The 17,200-nt window shown below is 36.7% G+C and overlaps 1 protein-coding gene across 1 annotated transcript in view; it reads left to right on the top strand.

The window, feature by feature from the left end:
* The window catches only part of LOC132287194 (protein BONZAI 1-like), a 44,714-nt gene extending 35,778 nt beyond the window's left edge, over positions 1-8,936 (top strand). Inside the window, exons 5-16 of the mRNA XM_059789729.1 lie at positions 3,853-3,909; positions 4,583-4,771; positions 4,884-5,018; positions 5,476-5,537; positions 5,630-5,732; positions 5,818-5,932; positions 6,929-7,005; positions 7,089-7,226; positions 7,364-7,528; positions 7,803-7,916; positions 8,037-8,133; positions 8,230-8,936. Of these exons, the coding sequence (XP_059645712.1) occupies positions 3,853-3,909; positions 4,583-4,771; positions 4,884-5,018; positions 5,476-5,537; positions 5,630-5,732; positions 5,818-5,932; positions 6,929-7,005; positions 7,089-7,226; positions 7,364-7,528; positions 7,803-7,916; positions 8,037-8,133; positions 8,230-8,330 (1,353 nt within the window). The 3' untranslated portion in view covers positions 8,331-8,936. The remainder of the gene's footprint in view (positions 1-3,852; positions 3,910-4,582; positions 4,772-4,883; positions 5,019-5,475; positions 5,538-5,629; positions 5,733-5,817; positions 5,933-6,928; positions 7,006-7,088; positions 7,227-7,363; positions 7,529-7,802; positions 7,917-8,036; positions 8,134-8,229) is intronic.
* Positions 8,937-17,200: the final 8,264 nt, after the last annotated feature.

Raw genomic sequence — 17,200 nt, 5'->3', positions numbered from 1 at the left:
TTTCAATTTTCTGGAATGAATAGAAGCTTCCGTGTGCTGTTTTTTGCTATCATTACCTGGATTAGATATCCATAATGCAATGGCAGACTAAAGTTAAGAGCCATATAAGCCGATTAGGTTGGAGAAAGAGAAATTATGTAGAAAAAGGCAACTTGGAGGCTAAGCTAGGGTTTTTGGAGTAATTTTTCCCGAAACGCCTCTAAGTTGTGGAATTGGTATAAGGAAACCAGTTCCATCTGGCTTCCATCTGAATGATAGTAGCTACGTCGTTTAAAAATAAAATTATATGAGAAATTAGGTCTATCTCCGATATTTTCTCTCCAACAACCTGCACGAACAAGACTTATACTGGTTAATGCACTTCTGGAGTTGGAGGGTAAAAATCCAGTTGCAACGGCTGCATATTTCTTGAAGTTATCACCATGATACTTTCTAGGTGTCCTAGTGCATCGAAGTAGTAGTCGTACGGTTACTCCATCGTGGGTATTTTAATTTTCTGAGAAATATTTTCCATATTCCAACTTTTAAAATTCGTAACATGGATATCAAAACTTTGATTTTTGCAAGCCACGTATTGTTGGAAGGTTTATGACAACTTTCATTTAGAAACTGTTAGCTTTCAAAATTCGAAGTATTTTTAAAGTAATGCTCAAATTAATGCAAAGGGGTTGTTAGAATAATTCCACCCCCCTACCCCCTCTCTTAGTGTGATTGTATTAAAATCAAACCAAAAGAGATACAAGGCAACAAATGTGAGGGCATACCCTCACATTGTAACAGGGCTTTAGCAATGTGTTGTTCTGTTGAATTATTATGACTCACTTCTTTGAATCCAGTTTGCTTCTAAGTCTTTGTACTCCCATTACTGAATATGGCAGTAACCCCTGTTCCCACACAATCCATATTTGCCCCTTTACTGTAACCAGCAGAAAGTCCATTATCATCCTTAAATAGCCCAGAGGAGCGTATAAGATCTTTTGTCCCGCCTTGTTCAGTCAGACTAACTGTTGTCTGAGGAGCAGCCCTTTGAGGAGGGCTATTAGGAAGGACAAATCTCTGAATTCTTTACCTCCCCACCCCCTTTCTTATCTTCTATGGTAGTACCAGAAACAACCAGGTTCTTTTAAGGAATATCCACATCATCGCACTCCTGGATTTGAGATGTAGAAGTTCCAATATTCTCCCCATTGTCCTCCAGACACTCTTCCAGAACCTCAAAGCCGTTTACTGAGCTAGTGAGTGCTTTCATTCCCAAAGGTCTAGCTGTAGAAGCCTTCCAAGTACCAGTACTACTACCAATTCAGCCCTTTGTATTTCAACTGTTTGTCTTGTGACTATTTTCTCCAAGTATTCCTTTCTGTTTCACACCAACCTCTACCCATTTCTGAACCATATTTCCTTCCCCTTCAGTAGTAGCTGCCCCTTGTGATGTCCCAGCTCCACTATTAGAAGCAACTGATAAAGAACAACTAATGACATGGTGACCAAAAAACTTTACAATTACAAAAATGTGAGGATTTCCACTGGAATTCATCTTTGTAGGGAATTTTTCGCCAGTTTTCAAAGTTTGTTGAATTCCTTAACCCAGTCTTTCTCAGCTCACACTTTCACACACCCTGGCAAAACTGATTCCTTGTTTTCTAGGGGTTAGATAATCTATGTATAGGGGTTACCTATTGCACTAGTAGTATAAATCAAGCCCCTAGGGCTCCATTACTCCATGTGGATATTATACAACTTCACACAACAGGGACATCTAAAAATTTTCTTTATTAAGCACCATTTCTTCAAGACTATATGACGATCCAAAAAATGCCGCAGACCTTGCTGGCATTACAGAATAATGGCCGTGAGAATCCAAGAATTTGAAAAAAATACCCCTTTTTCAAGCCCTAGCACTTCCAGAAGCCCCAATTTATCCCAAAGTTTATGGGCTATTGAATTAACTGTGAAGTATGGTAATCTTTTGTCAACAAAGTAACCTACCAAGCAGTGATTCCACTCTACAACTCCATCTCTTGGAACTTGATCGGAAGCTCAACCACAATTTCATCTTCATCGGTTGTGGGAGGGAAAAATACAAGGCTTAGTTGTTTTGGGGATTTATCTGTTGAAACTACTTGAACCCAACTTCTTTGGACCGAACCATGACCCGTTTCCATACATGGCTTAGACCATTAATAATCGGCGATTTATCAGAGTTGAATTAGTTAGATTGGTTGTTAGAGCCGACACGTGTCGGGGGAATTGATCTGTAACTGATTCACGTGGCCCCAAGTAACTAACTAGTTTTGACTCCGTAAGCGCTGCCACACTCTCTTGTTCCTTGTTGAGTTTGTGGCCACCATATCCTGATACTGGCCTACCAATATGACCACCGTCAACACCACCTTCTCCTCTACAACCACCATCACCACCACTGCCTATCTGATCACAACTACCCATCATAGACTGATAGCCTTAACCATGACTGCCAATTTCTTCATTTCGACAATCAAATCCATGGCTGCCAATACAAATACCACCACCACAACCGCCATGTGCAGTCTCAAAACCACGACCACCATTTTTATGGCTACCTTGACAACTGTCAAATCTGTGTCCCCCTATATTGATTCTTTCGGAAAGCATTGAGGTGTTCCTCCATATATTGTTTCCTTTGGAAAGCATAGAGGTGTTCCTCCATTTCCTCAATTTTCAGCTTCAGCATGTCTGTCTTGAGATTTTAGTGAACTTGCCATCCAGCTCAGGATCTTTTATTGGACATGTAGCCGTTTCAGCTCCAGCAATTTCTTCTGTTTCAGCCTCAACAACCTCCTCTACTGTTTCCACGTTAACACTGCAAAAACTGACAACGTAGAACAGAATATTATGCACTGTGTGAAGAAGCCTCCACTTGAATCACTGTGTGAAGAACTCATGAACCTGCAGAAAACAAAGACAACATAGAACAGAATAATATGCACTGTGTGAAGAAGCCTCCACTCGAACCAATCACAACCAAATCACGTTAGGGGTGTCAACCCATTCCCATCATATTCCGGCAGGGTTGATCCTGGTAATCTGAAGGGAATCAAATGAGTGAAACCCTAGAGAGAGAGTTTGGAGAGAAGCTTTCAAATCCATGTTTTATTTTCTTTCTATTTTAAGTGGAGGTATTTGTACACATACAAAAAATCATTTTTGATAAATCACTCACACATTTGGTACTTATCTGATTGAATTTTACAATATACTGTTAGAAAGCTCTTATTATTTACTTTCTAGCTATATATGAGGTATTTGCTAAATGTCTCAAAAATGGTTTGAGAATTATAGTGAAAATTCAGGGCATCTTGGGGGTACTTTTAGTTTCATACGAACTTGGTCAAACTAGGAAAATTATGAATTTAAGGGTTTTTAAGTCTTTACTAAGGAATCTAAGAGAATTTCATTGGTACAGAAGATGTGTCTAGATTAACTGGTAGAACTGAAACCAAATGAGTTGTCGAATCATCCGTCATCCAATCATGAAGGTAAGGGCCTAAGTCTTACAACTGGAACAAAATGTGATGACTGCACACAAATGTTCCTAGAGATTTGGTTGATAGCAGCTCCAGACTCGTTGTATCTTTTATGTTTGATTAAACCATCAATTTAAAAGAAAAAAAAGAAAAAAACTATCACATCTTGCACAAATGTTGAGGCATTACGACAATTCTTGTCATGCTTTGAGCTTTTATGCATACCAGTTATATCTTTCTCATCAAATGTTTGTGCATCTACATATGATCTGGATACACTGTGAATCGTTTGCATGCAAGCTAAAGTGTTTGATGATATATGGATTATGGATGTATTTTACTTATACAGATGCTTAAGCTGGACGAGCAGCAATTTCTTGGCGAGGCTACTTGTGCATTGTCCGAGGTATTGAATACCTACCACTCTGACTTATGATTCATTTACTGAATGATAACATTCTCCATGGTATCCTACAAAAAGAAAGGGAGAGGAGGGAGGGGGATTTTAAATCAGTTACACTGCACTGTTCTGGCACTTAATTTATCCATGTTCATGTTACAGACCCGTTTCGTATTTTATTTGTGACCTTATATATCCTAATGTACTTCATTTCGTGTGCTAATGATCTACTCATACAATCAATCGACTTGTATGTTAAAATTTGGCCTTTGAAAATTATGGGCCAAGACCAACTGGGCTATCAGATCTTATAGTTTATATACATACATACATACATATATATATATATATATTAATCCAATGCTGTATCTGGGTAGCCTATATTGTAAGCATGATTTGCCATAAAAAATAGACATCACAGGTTTTTCTGGTGTGACCTCTGGCTGTCATGTTTTATTTGTTTGGTTTGCATGTTCAATCCTTCTCATTTCCATTTGCATGGCTAGAGCTGACAGTATATTCTCTGGCTTTCATAATCCAGTTATAGTCATTATTGATGAAAAATAGTCAAATATAATATATAAGGCCTTCACCTTAACTGTGGGATCAAGCTTATTCTATAGAATTTTAGAAATCTTAATTTTTTTTACCCTCATAATCCCCATATCTTTCTGTGTAGATTCTCACAAAATCCATTAGGTCATTGTCCTTGCCTCTTGTACATAGAGAGGAATCTATAAGAGCAACCCATTCCAGAAATTACGGTGAGCTCACTGTTCATGCCGAAGAGTGTGTTAGCTCAAAGACTACAACAGAGTTGATTTTGAGGTGTTCAGAATTGGAATATAAGGATCTGTTCTCAAGAACTGTATGGAACTGCTGTGTTCTTTTTGTTTTTGTTTTTGTTTTTCTTTCTTTCACTCCCCCCTTTTTTGCGACTATCTGATGGATGCCAATTATGTATATTTTACTTCTTGCAGGACCCCTTTTTGGTAATATCAAAAATTGTGGAGAGTGGACCCCCTATTCCAATTTGCAAAACAGAAGTTTTAAGAAGTGATCTTAATCCAAAGTGGAAACCAGTTTTTTTGAATATTCAGCAAGTTGGAAGCAAGGTAGAACCATGTTTTTTTCTTGAAGGCTATAATATGAATTTACTAGAAGAACTTTGCTTTTCTCTGGTGTAGACATCCCTCATTTTTTGTTATCTTAGGTATGTGTTGATTTTTATATCTGTGAATGACCAAACTTTAGTTACTTATCTGTGCTCGATAGCCTATTTACCCTAATGGGATGGTGCTGCTTGATTAGTATTTGCTACTAATACTGTCTAGGAAGTTATTCCTTGCACGCAAATTATTTTCTCCGAAATCAGAGGGCATTGAAGTTTGAAGTGTTGAGTTTGTGCATCTCAGAGCTTTGACAGTTGACAACTGTCATCTGCTCTACATGTGCAGATTAAATTATTGAACATGGATGGGATACTTTCTTGTAACTTGCCGATCTACCTCATTGCCTATAGATAGCTGATACGTTGATTGTTAATTTTTTTATTTATTTTAAATTATGCAGGACAATCCACTAATTATAGAATGCTTTAACTTCAGTAGCAATGGGAAACATGATTTGATTGGGTAAGTGAAGACCATTTTTTCTTGTCTTCCTCTTTTCCTAATATTTTGACTGGAATGCTGATTTGTGTAACAAGGCGTTCTTGATCATTCAGAAAAGTTCAGAAATCACTAGCAGACTTGGAAAAGCTTCGTTCTATTCCGCAAGGGGAACATTTATTTTTACCAACTGTTGTTGGGCATGATCATCACAACAAGGTCCAGACCATGTGAACCAGGTGGTTTTTTGTCACCATTAATTTTTTAGTCTTTGCTTTCAACATCTTCTGTAATTTCGACACAGGTTTTAAAGACTCAGCTATTTGTAGACAAGTTTTCTGAGTGTGTCCAACATACTTTCCTGGATTACATAGCTAATGGATGTGAAATGAGCTTCATGGTGGCCATTGATTTCACAGGTACTCATGTACGCTTTTCTGCCACTTAAATATGTGTGTGCGTGTGTGCGTGCTTGCTTTGTATCAGTTAATTTTTGTTACCAAAGCTGAACGATCTTCACCGGTCATAATTTGTCTGTAATAGGTACAGAATATTTGGGGCTAGCAATGCTTGGTAAAAACCAAATTTTGGCATAATTAAGTCAGTTTGTCGGGTGGATTCATATTTCCCTAAAATTGACTTTTGCTCAGAGCAATGCTAAATATTTCTTATTCTGGATTGATAAGTCAGGTTGTCGGGTATAAGATTAATCAACTTTTGATTGCACTGACTTATGTTACTACACCTTAAAACTTCACTTTTAACTTATCTTGGCAAGCCTTCAACTATTTTGGTTGATTATGTGAACTATTTTGGTATGCCACTCTTTCTATGGCCTCATTTTGGTTATACCAAAAGCTGTCTTCACCTTTTTTTTTTTCCTCATTCTTTATTTGTGCAACAGTCTTGATTACACGTAGCCAAGGATCTCAACTGACTTTATCTCATTTTCTTCCTTCAATTGCTCACAATCATCCACTTCTATATTCACTTACTATTTTTGTTTTCCCTAGTGATCACTTCTATATTCACTTACTCTTTTTGTTTTCCCTAGTGATGCTCATCCTATCAACTGTTTCTTACTTGATTTTCCAAACACTGCCAGGGCCTTATTGTCATCTTATAAAGTTTTCCTTCGATTTTTGTGGGACTATATGGATTGAACATCTACTTAAAGGCTTTATGCAATTCATTCTATTTAGGCGACTTCTTCTTCAGCTTCACCATCCTTGATGTTTGATCCAAGTAATAGAAACAGTTACTTTTTAGTATGACATGGTCGCATGTATTTTATTTTATTTTTCCTTCTATTCTATCAATCTTCTGCCATTTAATGAAATCCACTTAGAAACACTGAATATTTGGTATTTGGATCAGGAATATTTACTTACTAATTTTAAATCTTTGTTTTCCAGCTTCAAATGGAAATCCACGCCTGCCTGATTCCTTGCATTATATAGACCCGTCAGGTCGGCCAAATGCGTATCAGAGAGTGAGAAGCTGGTCTCTTCCATGAATTTCTTGTTAATTCTTAAACATTAAACAACCCATATAACAGTAATCCATTAATTTCAGGCAATCTTAGAGATTGGAGAGGTGTTGCAGTTTTATGATACAGACAAGCGCTTTCCTGCTTGGGGTTTTGGAGCACGACCAATTGATGGTCCAGTCTCTCATTGTTTTAACTTGAATGGTAGCAGTAATTGCTGTGAGGTGGAATTTTCACACATGTTCTTTTCACTAAATTTAAGTTAATCTTAGCTAGCTTTCATCAGTGTACCTTCTGTGTGCCTATTTCTATCAACAATAATCTGTTGCATTAAATGATTTTTTTATTTATTTCCTACCAGGTTGAAGGAATCCCAGGAATTATGATGGCATATACAAGTGCTCTCTTTAATGTGTCACTTGCAGGGCCAACCCTTTTTGGACCTGTAATTAATGCTGCTGCACTGATAGCCAGTCAGTCTCTTGCTACGGATCAGCAGAAGTACTTTGTTTTGTTAATAATCACAGTAAGAATCCGTTCGAGGATGTGGTACTAGTCGTCCTTCTTATTATCTGAAATGTCCGTGTATAGACATTCTTGTGGTTAACGTGCAAAATTCATGGTAACCATGACTATCATTTTGTATCCTTTTCCCCTCAAAGAGGTCGTTGTTCTTAGAAGATGTCTAAATGCTGCCAATAAATTTGTGTTATCTTGTTCTGTTTAGGGTGTATAAATCATTAATTGTCCCTGTGGTTTTCTTATGTTCTTTGCATCTCATTTTATTTAAACTTCCACAGGATGGGGTAATAACCGATCTTCAAGAAACAAAAGATGCCCTTGTGAAGGCGTCCGACCTGCCATTGTCAATCCTTATTGTTGGGGTTGGAGGAGCTGACTTTAAGGAGATGGAGGTATATATGTCACTTCCGTGCCCCTTTCTTGAAAAGTGTCTTGAGTGGGGGAGTACTTCCAGCGTGAGCTTTTTCCGGTGGAGGCCTGATTTGCTTGCAATTTTGATTATTATTCTGCAGGTTTTAGACGCAGACAAAGGAGACAGGCTTGAAAGTTCAAGTGGACGTGTTGCATCACGTGATATAGTCCAATTTGTTCCGTTTCGCGATGTACAGAGTAGGTGGCTTTCTCATTAATCTGACAAATCAACTCTTTAATGGAAGCATTTTGCAATAAATTCTGATTCGGCAACAACTTGCCTTCGATTTGCAGGTGGTGAGATCTCTATTGTTCACTCGCTTCTAGCAGAATTACCTACCCAATTTTTAACGTACATGCGAACCAGAGATATTCAACCAAAAAGGCCATTGTAGACATTGTACATAGTTGACAATTTATTCTGTTATTGGCGCCCATGCTAACCGAGTTCAACATAGTTCCAGCAAGGGCTTTGTTGAGATTGGTTGAGCTGAGTTGTTCCGAATGAGGTTGATTTTGTTGGGTCCATGGTGCCAGTGCTGCTCAAGGATTCTCCATTTCTAGTGAGGCATCCTTCATCTCACTAGGAAGGGTAACATTACATTTGTTTATAACAGTTGAGGAAAAATCATTTATGCATCAAAGCTACACAGATCGATCCTTGTTCACAAACTTGAGAATGGTGATAAAAGAGATCAAAGTCAAAGAAAGGTGAGGAGGGTGTGACTATTATAGTTGTTTTTGGTCAATGGGTTAGAGATTTTGGCAATGCTAATTAACTGGGTTCGCTCTCTCTCTCTCTCATAATGATAATCTCTAACCCATTGACAAGAAACAACTATAATAATGAGACCCTTTATTATTATTATTATTTTTTAAAAATTGGTTAACTAAAACTATATTGAATGAAAGAAATATTATACAATTTTAAGAGATAATACTTGGTGATCTAATTGATAGATGGAGTACTCAGCTCGCTGTGCGGGTTTGTTGGTGTTCAAGACCCCTTCTCCCCAATTATTTGATCTGAGACCTGACCCAGTAGCGTGGATGGGAGAGGGACAAAGAGACGAGCACATCAAGGAGAGATCAAGCCAACGATGCTAGAGTTTGAAATTAGGAAAACTATAATGGCTAGAAAATCAAAGAGTGACGTAATTAAGGCTATAGTTATAAAGTTCGGAATGGAAGAAAAGTAATTTATAAAATTGAATTAAAATTTTTTTCAATCTTATTTTTAAAGTTTCAATTTCTTTCAATCGAACGCAGCGTAAACAGAAAGTTCTGACTAATCCAATGGTTCAAGAAGACATCAAGACTTGGGCTTGGGTTGAAGACCAAGACAAAAAGGGTCACTTGAGTGTCTAACAGCCAGAAAAACGAAAAAAAAAGAAAAGAAAAGAAAAAAAGCAAGGTTAAGTCACTAGGTCACATATGACGCATCACTAACTTGTGTATTTGCCCAACAATTCTTTAGAATTAGGCTGCTTCAACTTTTAAGCATAAACATAGACCTCATCTAATCTTGGTTAGTATACGCTTGACAGCGTTAAGCTTATACGCCATAACATTATTCTTGTTAGTGTTAGCATTCATCTTAGTCAAACTAGAAAGATTATAAAATAAGATGCAAAAAAAAATAAAAAAAAAAAAAAAAAAAACTCAAGTTATTAAAAAATAAAAAATAAAACACTAAATTGTTGAAAAAGAAAGAACGACCTCATGCAATTCAATGATTTGTCTAGGTAAATAAATATGAATAATATATCTTAACAATTCCTTGAAAATAAGGTGAGTTATATGAAATCAATTTGAATTTGAAGAGGAGAACATGAAAAATTGGTATGGTGGAAGAGATTTGGTGAATATAACACCAATATGAACATGTCAGATTTTTGGCTGATGTAGATCGTTGATGTGGCAACAGGTTAGGCTGACTTAGATTGATGTGGTGATCGGTTAAGTTGATGTGGCATCCCTGAAGGCAACGACGATGTACTGAGAGTGCTTTTCCCAGTGAATGATGGTACGATGCTAGAGGTGATGGAAAGCTATTTTCAGTTGCCAGGCGAAAATAGTTTTTAGTATTGCTTCTAACTTATATGTTGAAGCACATAAAATTCAATTATTTATTATAAATTATCTTCAGTTAGTATGAACCATCAACCTAATATAAATTAACCTAAAGGTGTAGCATGATCTATCTTCCTTAAGTATAATTTATACATATTCTTAATTAACATATCATTAAAACCATTGTATAATCTCATTTTCATTCTCACTATAAAGATGTCAATAGCATAATCATGAAGAAATAATTTCTAAGACAAGATAAGAGTCTCAACAAGATTATATATAGAATGAAGCACAAATACATTAAAGTGTAATATCTAGATTATACAACTTGTCACAAATATGCAAAATTCCCCAAATTTAGATATAATCAAGACATAATTACTTGGCAAGGGTTCCATCAACTCCCTTGAAAGGGAATTAACCTCTCATGTGCAAGGTGTAAGCCTCCATTGATGATGAAGACTCCATCTCCACGAGCTCAGAATTCTGCCCTATTCTTCTTCCTCCCCCTTTCTCAATATTTCTCTCTCTATCTTTTACCAAGTCAAAACTTAGCTATAGATAATGATGGGTGATTGATGTATAAATTGAAAATTCCTTCTAAAGAGATCATATTTCATAGCCTTTCAAATCCTAAAAGAGTTGGAGACATCCCTAAAATTAAGGAAATAAACTTTGACTAAATCAAAGTGTTACAGCTCAGCATTTTGGCAGAATTAACATGTTATTCTTCTATATTTTGACCTATCAATTGTCCAAATTAGACTTTCCTCTCAACATATAAAATATAGTGCTATGAGTCAAATTTCCAAATCATTAAACCATTGAGCAATTGGATTTATAACCAGAGAGATATGGTTAAAATACTACAGGAGTGCAAAGTTGAGTTCTGCCACCTGGCAGCATGTTGGTGTCCTCTTGCTCTCTATTTTTGACATCTGAAATATGTGAATTAGACTTCCATTAAAACACACCACACATAGAGCTCTGAGTTCTTTTTCCACAGAATCAAACAGTTCATCATTTGGAGTTCAGAGTAGAGAGTTGTGGCCTTTTTACCAAAGGTGCGTAGAGTTGATAACATGTGCTCAGTGAAACAAGGCCCCGCGTCGGGACGCAAGAACTCGCGTCGGGACACCAAAATGGCTAGAGGCTGGAATTTTATAATTGCCAAACGGAGGCTGGGATGAGCCCGAAAAATTGTGTAATTACAAACTTAAGCTCCATAAGGCCTTAGACACCCAGAATGACCATCGGAACAAAATTTGGAGTCTCCCGTGAAAGCACTATTTTTATGGTCCAAAATTAATGGTCTTTATTGCATTTTATTACATTTTGAGGCTAAGCACCTGAAAATAAGAAAAACACAAAAACGCATATAAGGTATATAACATCAATACAAAAATAGACTAAGATATGCAGTTTAGGGCGCTTGAATATGAAATATTCGGCGCTTATCACACCCCCAAACTTACATTTTGCTAATCCCTTAGCAAAACAAAATGGAACACACAATGAAATATCAAATTTCTTCTCTTTCGTGGGAGTGACGATTGCATTTAGCATATGCAATAAGCCTTTTAAACCCTTAGGTATCCCTAAAAGATGAGTGAAGTCTCGTGAGGGTTTACTAGAAATGATACCCATAAACATTAAGCAACAATGCTCATTCTAGTATAGATTGAAATATATGACTTTGGGGAAAAACTCTATCCTGAATACTACAACAAGTATGCATACAATGACATCTCAAAACAATATTCAACTCCCAGCATTCATACATCAACAAACTAGTCCACATATATGATCTTCAACATCTCATTTATAATAGAATTTCATCTCAAGTCCTTAGAAGTGAATCGGAATTTAATTTTCTCTTTATAATGCACTTTTAACCCTTTTATGGCTCATACAATGTCTTCCATATCCTTAATTTATCTTTTGAAATCATAATCCAAGGCATGAATTTATTTGAATACATTTTGTGTTTTTTTTATATGCATAACCATGTGCAATGTCTAAGTTTCTTAAGCTCACTAATCACCCCATGTAACAAGCGTTGAGCCTACGACTCCCAAACCAGATGATCTTAGGGCGTTAAGTGTAAAGACACTCCTAAGGGCATAATAACTCGGAATGGTTAGGTTACAAACTCAACTAATCATGCATCTTACATTCTTTCATTGTCTTCCTTTTTAGTCAGTTGACATATTGAAAGAATGCAGGTTTTTTTTTTTTTTTTCAATGCCAAGGATTATTTCATTTATCTGACTTATTAATTCAGGGAGCCAATTAAGTAAAACCACAAGGAAGGGAATGCAATTTCCGGTGTGCTCAATGTGCATTGTGAAGTCACTTAGAGATGAAAAACTCCAAAATAAAATATTTAAATCATGTAATGGGCCTTTTTCATTTGAACACTCATGCTAGCAACTTTCATTCATGATATCATATATAAGCATACAAATTGTATTAATCACATAAATTCTCCCCCAAACTTAGTTCTAACAAACTAGAAATCATTTGCCTAAACATACAAATTATTTATTTATTTATTTTTTAATAAACATATCTGACAATGACAATATACATATAAATAGTTAACTCTTAACACTCCCAAACTTAAATGATACATTGTCCCTAATGTATGAAAACAAGTATAGAAACTCAGTATGCATAGAAGTGTAAAAAGAGAGAAACTATCGAGTGCGAAACAGTGACTTCATTGCATCCAATCGCATTCAAAATGCCAAAGTTCTTCCCTCAAACTTGTACTTGATAATCTATCTATATAAACTAAGTACCAAGTATAAAAGCATAGACATAGATAAGGATATAAATCTGAAAGAACATGTCATGCTTTATTAAAACCGGGAAAGAAATCAAAATCTGTGCACATCAAAAAGTGTAACCACAATTGTCATGCCAAACATGGCCTAAAACATTGAATTATTCAAAACACAGGGAAGGTAGGGAAAGGAGGTACGAGGCGTAGAAAGAAAAGATGGAATAAAGGAAATAAAGAAAATAGAGAAAGGGAGTAAGTTATATAAAAAATTCATGGGCTCGGATTATCTACTGGGCTTTGGCGTCCGGACGCAAAGGCTGGCGTTCGGACACGAGATGCTAAATAGGGCGCGCGGGTTCATTCATGCGTGCAGCTAGTGGGGCGAATGAAGATGGCATTCGGACGCAAGTAATGGCGTTTGGACGCGGGAGTGCCCAGGTGTTGGCGTCCGGACGTGAGTAGTGGCGTTTGGACGCGGGAGGATTCAGGAATGTGCATTTGGACGCAAGGATTGGCGTTCGGATGCGAATTTGCCCAGGTATGTTCTTGAGATGAGCCCGAAAATTCTCGACGATGTTACCGAAACCATAATATGACTATAGAAACCCACGATGACCACTGAAATGGAAATCTAGATGATTCCAAGTGGAGTCTCTACTTAGTCATTTTCAAAAAAAAAATGGTTTATGGTAACAAAGATATAAGGAAGCTTGGAATAGAAAGAATTGCTTCCTTGGAGTGCTAAATTTAACATCGATAGCTAGATAATATGGGAATCTCAAAATAAGGTTTACCCTATACCATGTCTCTCTAGAGAGTCATGCTTCCCAAAATAAAAAAGTTCCTTTACAAGTGGAGAAAGTAGAGCTTGAAGATTAAAAATGAGACGAGGTAAAGGAAAGACCTCAATCCACTCTTCTTCCTTATTTAAGAACTTTGGGTTATGGAGTTGATTTGGATTATGGGAAGGTGGATCAAGTGAGGGCACATTAAGCAAAGACTTGTGAAGGATCATATTTAGCGCGGGAATTTCTGGAAAAATATCCTTTAAACTTTCAACATCCTTCTCACACTTATCCGGTGGTTCGGGCTCAACATTTTGAGGTAACTCAAGTGAGGGAATGGGAGGCGATGCAAGTTCCCAAGAGAGGGATTCATTTGGTGCTGCCCAAAAAGGAGAGTGAAAGAGTGGAAGAATATCAAGCACCTTCCAAATAGATTTTTTAACATCAAAATTCTGACAATTAAAATGAGCCAAGCAGACTTTAAGAGGATTTTGGGACAATTGATTTGGATTTTTAAGGGATTCAATCTCTTCATCATTCTTTTCCTCATTTTGACCAACAAATTCTTTATTGTCATATGTGGCAAGAAATTGATCATTTTGAACCACCATTTTTTCATTTTTACGTGTGCTAACAACTTGATCATTCTCATGATAAGAGCTACTAGGAGTAATCTCATCATTTATAAAATATGTGACGGCCCAAGTTTTGCAACCCGGTGCATCAGTGATGACCCGAAAGTTGACCAGGTAACGGGTCCGAAATACTGAAGCCAAAGATAAACCAAAGTATCTAGAGATATAAATCATCCCTAAGACACCAATGTGACCTTCCATGAAGTCACGGAACTCAAGGTAAATGAAAGAGCAAACGAGAGTAAAAACAGGCAAAATCCGTTAATCAAGGGTAAAATGGTCAATTTACAAATGAGAAGGGAAATTTGACTCCAAGCAAGTCAAATGAGGTCCACACAACCTAAACTAATCATTTCATAACATTCCAAGAGATTCTAAGAACTTTGGCCAAGAATCCCACAAGACTCCCATTCCTGATTTAAACAAAATCTGACATTATCTCACTAAAACATGATAAACTCTCACTGTGATTTGAATCTAAGAATGGCATTGGTATCATTGGAAAGCTGACTCAAAAACCCTGAGTTTAGACTTAAGAATCACCCAATTTGGACTAGGAATAAAGGAGTTATGACCATTTGAAGTTAGAGAAGCAAGGATGATACAAAACTGAAAGACAGGAGTGCTTGAAGCATTTCGGTCGGCTGAAATGGCATTTCGGTCTGCCAAAATGAACCCAAAATGACCAAAAAACTGAATTTTAAGGAAAAGTCACTTCGGTCGGCCAAAATGATGAATTAATTGACCGGTTGTGACCAAAATAGTACCTAAGCTACTGGAAAATGAGTTTTTACTGTATAATTAAATCCAAAAAGCCATCGGTCGACCGAAATGACTCGAGAAGGTGTTGAAAGACCTGCTATACACCAAAAATGTTGATGCTTAACCCAAGCCTCAATTCCCATCATGAATTGGTCCAAAAACAAACTTTAAAGTTGGGCAAGTATGCCAACAAATGTACTTTACATATTAAAATGTGTTACAATGGCCCATGGCCTCATTACATATCATTTACTCCAAATCACAGGCCAAACTGTGATACCCCTCAATTCTAGAGCCATGGGTGATCAAGTCCGAGCACAGATCCGAGAGATATCAGACAATCAATATGTAAACAAGCAGGAATAAAAACTGAATTAAGAATAAAATAATAATGCGCTAAAAGAAATCTAAAATAAAAATCCTCAAACTTTAAATAATAAATTAATATTATTTAAATCCTTCAAATTCGCACAACTCAGGAATCCAACTAGTGGACCTCTAATAATCCCAAATGATAAAACTTTATAGAAATGAAATCCAAAACTAAAATCAGAAAGAAAATCCTATTTAGTTGGAAGAGTGAGTGGCTGTATCTGTATCACCACGAACAAGCTCTAAGCCTAGTACTGTCAAACACCTGAAAAATAAGGGTAGGTCAGGCCCACATGCAAGTTCCATACTACTACAATCCATACATAAACCCGATACGCAGATACATCCTAGATAGCTCAACAATAGCTAAAGTAGTCCATATAGATATAAGTACACACTATAGGACGTTCACCAGCCCACATAATCCGTCTCAACCCGAGTAGAACAACCAGGGAAACATCATCAGGCCTAGTTATTAATCCTAAGTATATATTTAAATCCTTCCTAATACAGAAAAATAAAGCAATCATCCATTATGTCATTCAACTATTTTAGTTGACAGGACATGCATCTATGTAGGAGTTAACTGTTTTGGTTAATCCATTTCGTATGTATGAAGGGGTAGGACTTAGCTTTTTGATCTAATCCATCCCTGATATGTCACCGTCCCATACCGGTACATATAATGCAAATAATCCACAAATGATGCATATTAATTAGAACATCAAATACATCCAGAGTCCGACATAATAGCAATCAGGTATAAGCAAGATTCTATTATGCATACAGTACATGATTAAAATCACGAAACATTCATTCAAATTGCTATAATAATGATAAACAATTTAAACTATCCATTCCCTATATAATTGACAGAACATGAATTGTATTAGTTCAGCAATTAACATCCATAACATAATATAATGATTTTCAGAATTATAAACCGAGCACATTATATTCGAATTCCCAACTAATACATTTATACTAGTTCATTTGAATTATTAAAACAAAGACTAGCCATAAGATCCTCCTCAATCCCTGACAGCATGCAACTTCTTGTATAAATTTCATGATGTCCATTAATCCTTCCTTATGAATCCAGTGCCTGATATAATGACACTCAGAAGTCTAACCGAAGTATATTATATGAAATCCTAATGGTATTTCCATACTGTCCATTCAGTTTGCCAAAACAAAACTAGCAACCAAACCTCTACAACTCCTGACGACATGCAACGTAATAGCTAAAATTACATGAGGTCCATAACCACAACCTAACCAACATTCCTGGGACTTAAATTATGTTATATATATTATTGACATAAAATCCCAAAAACTAATTTTCATACCAGACCATATAATTTGCCGGAATAAACTAGAAATTTAAACCTTTCACCAACCTTGACACCATGCCTATAAATATCCAAAAGTCATAGTGTCCAATCCCATAGCTTAAACCAATAATCTTAGGTCTTTAAATTGTTTTATACTTCATTCAAAAACCCCCATCCAAGTTCCTAATTGCCCTTTAGCCCCTGAAGTAGCAAAAATTAACAAAAACACCCCCGTAGGGGTATTTTATCAAGGGAGCTAGCTCGCCCTTCATGAGAGCCGGCTTTAGCAGCCTTGGAGCCGGATCTCCCTCATGGAGAGCCGGCTCTCTCACCTAGGGAGCCAGCTCTCACCCCTTGAGAGCCGTCTCGCGCTCCTTCCTCTCATGTGTTGTCTTCTTCACTTCTGGCAAAGTTCCAAGTTTCTGTCCCAATTCTTTTTACCATTCCTAGGGTTCAATTTAAGTTCTTAAAGTCCTAGAAACTCCTCATATTCCAGTGTGAATTAATTGACAA

The sequence above is a fragment of the Cornus florida genome, unplaced genomic scaffold, assembly GCF_030987335.1.
Source record: "Cornus florida cultivar Cherokee Brave unplaced genomic scaffold, ASM3098733v1 CherokeeBrave_3.0.0_Hap2_Chr11, whole genome shotgun sequence".
NCBI lineage: Eukaryota > Viridiplantae > Streptophyta > Magnoliopsida > Cornales > Cornaceae > Cornus > Cornus florida.
This window is presented reverse-complemented; position numbering and strand designations above follow the sequence as displayed.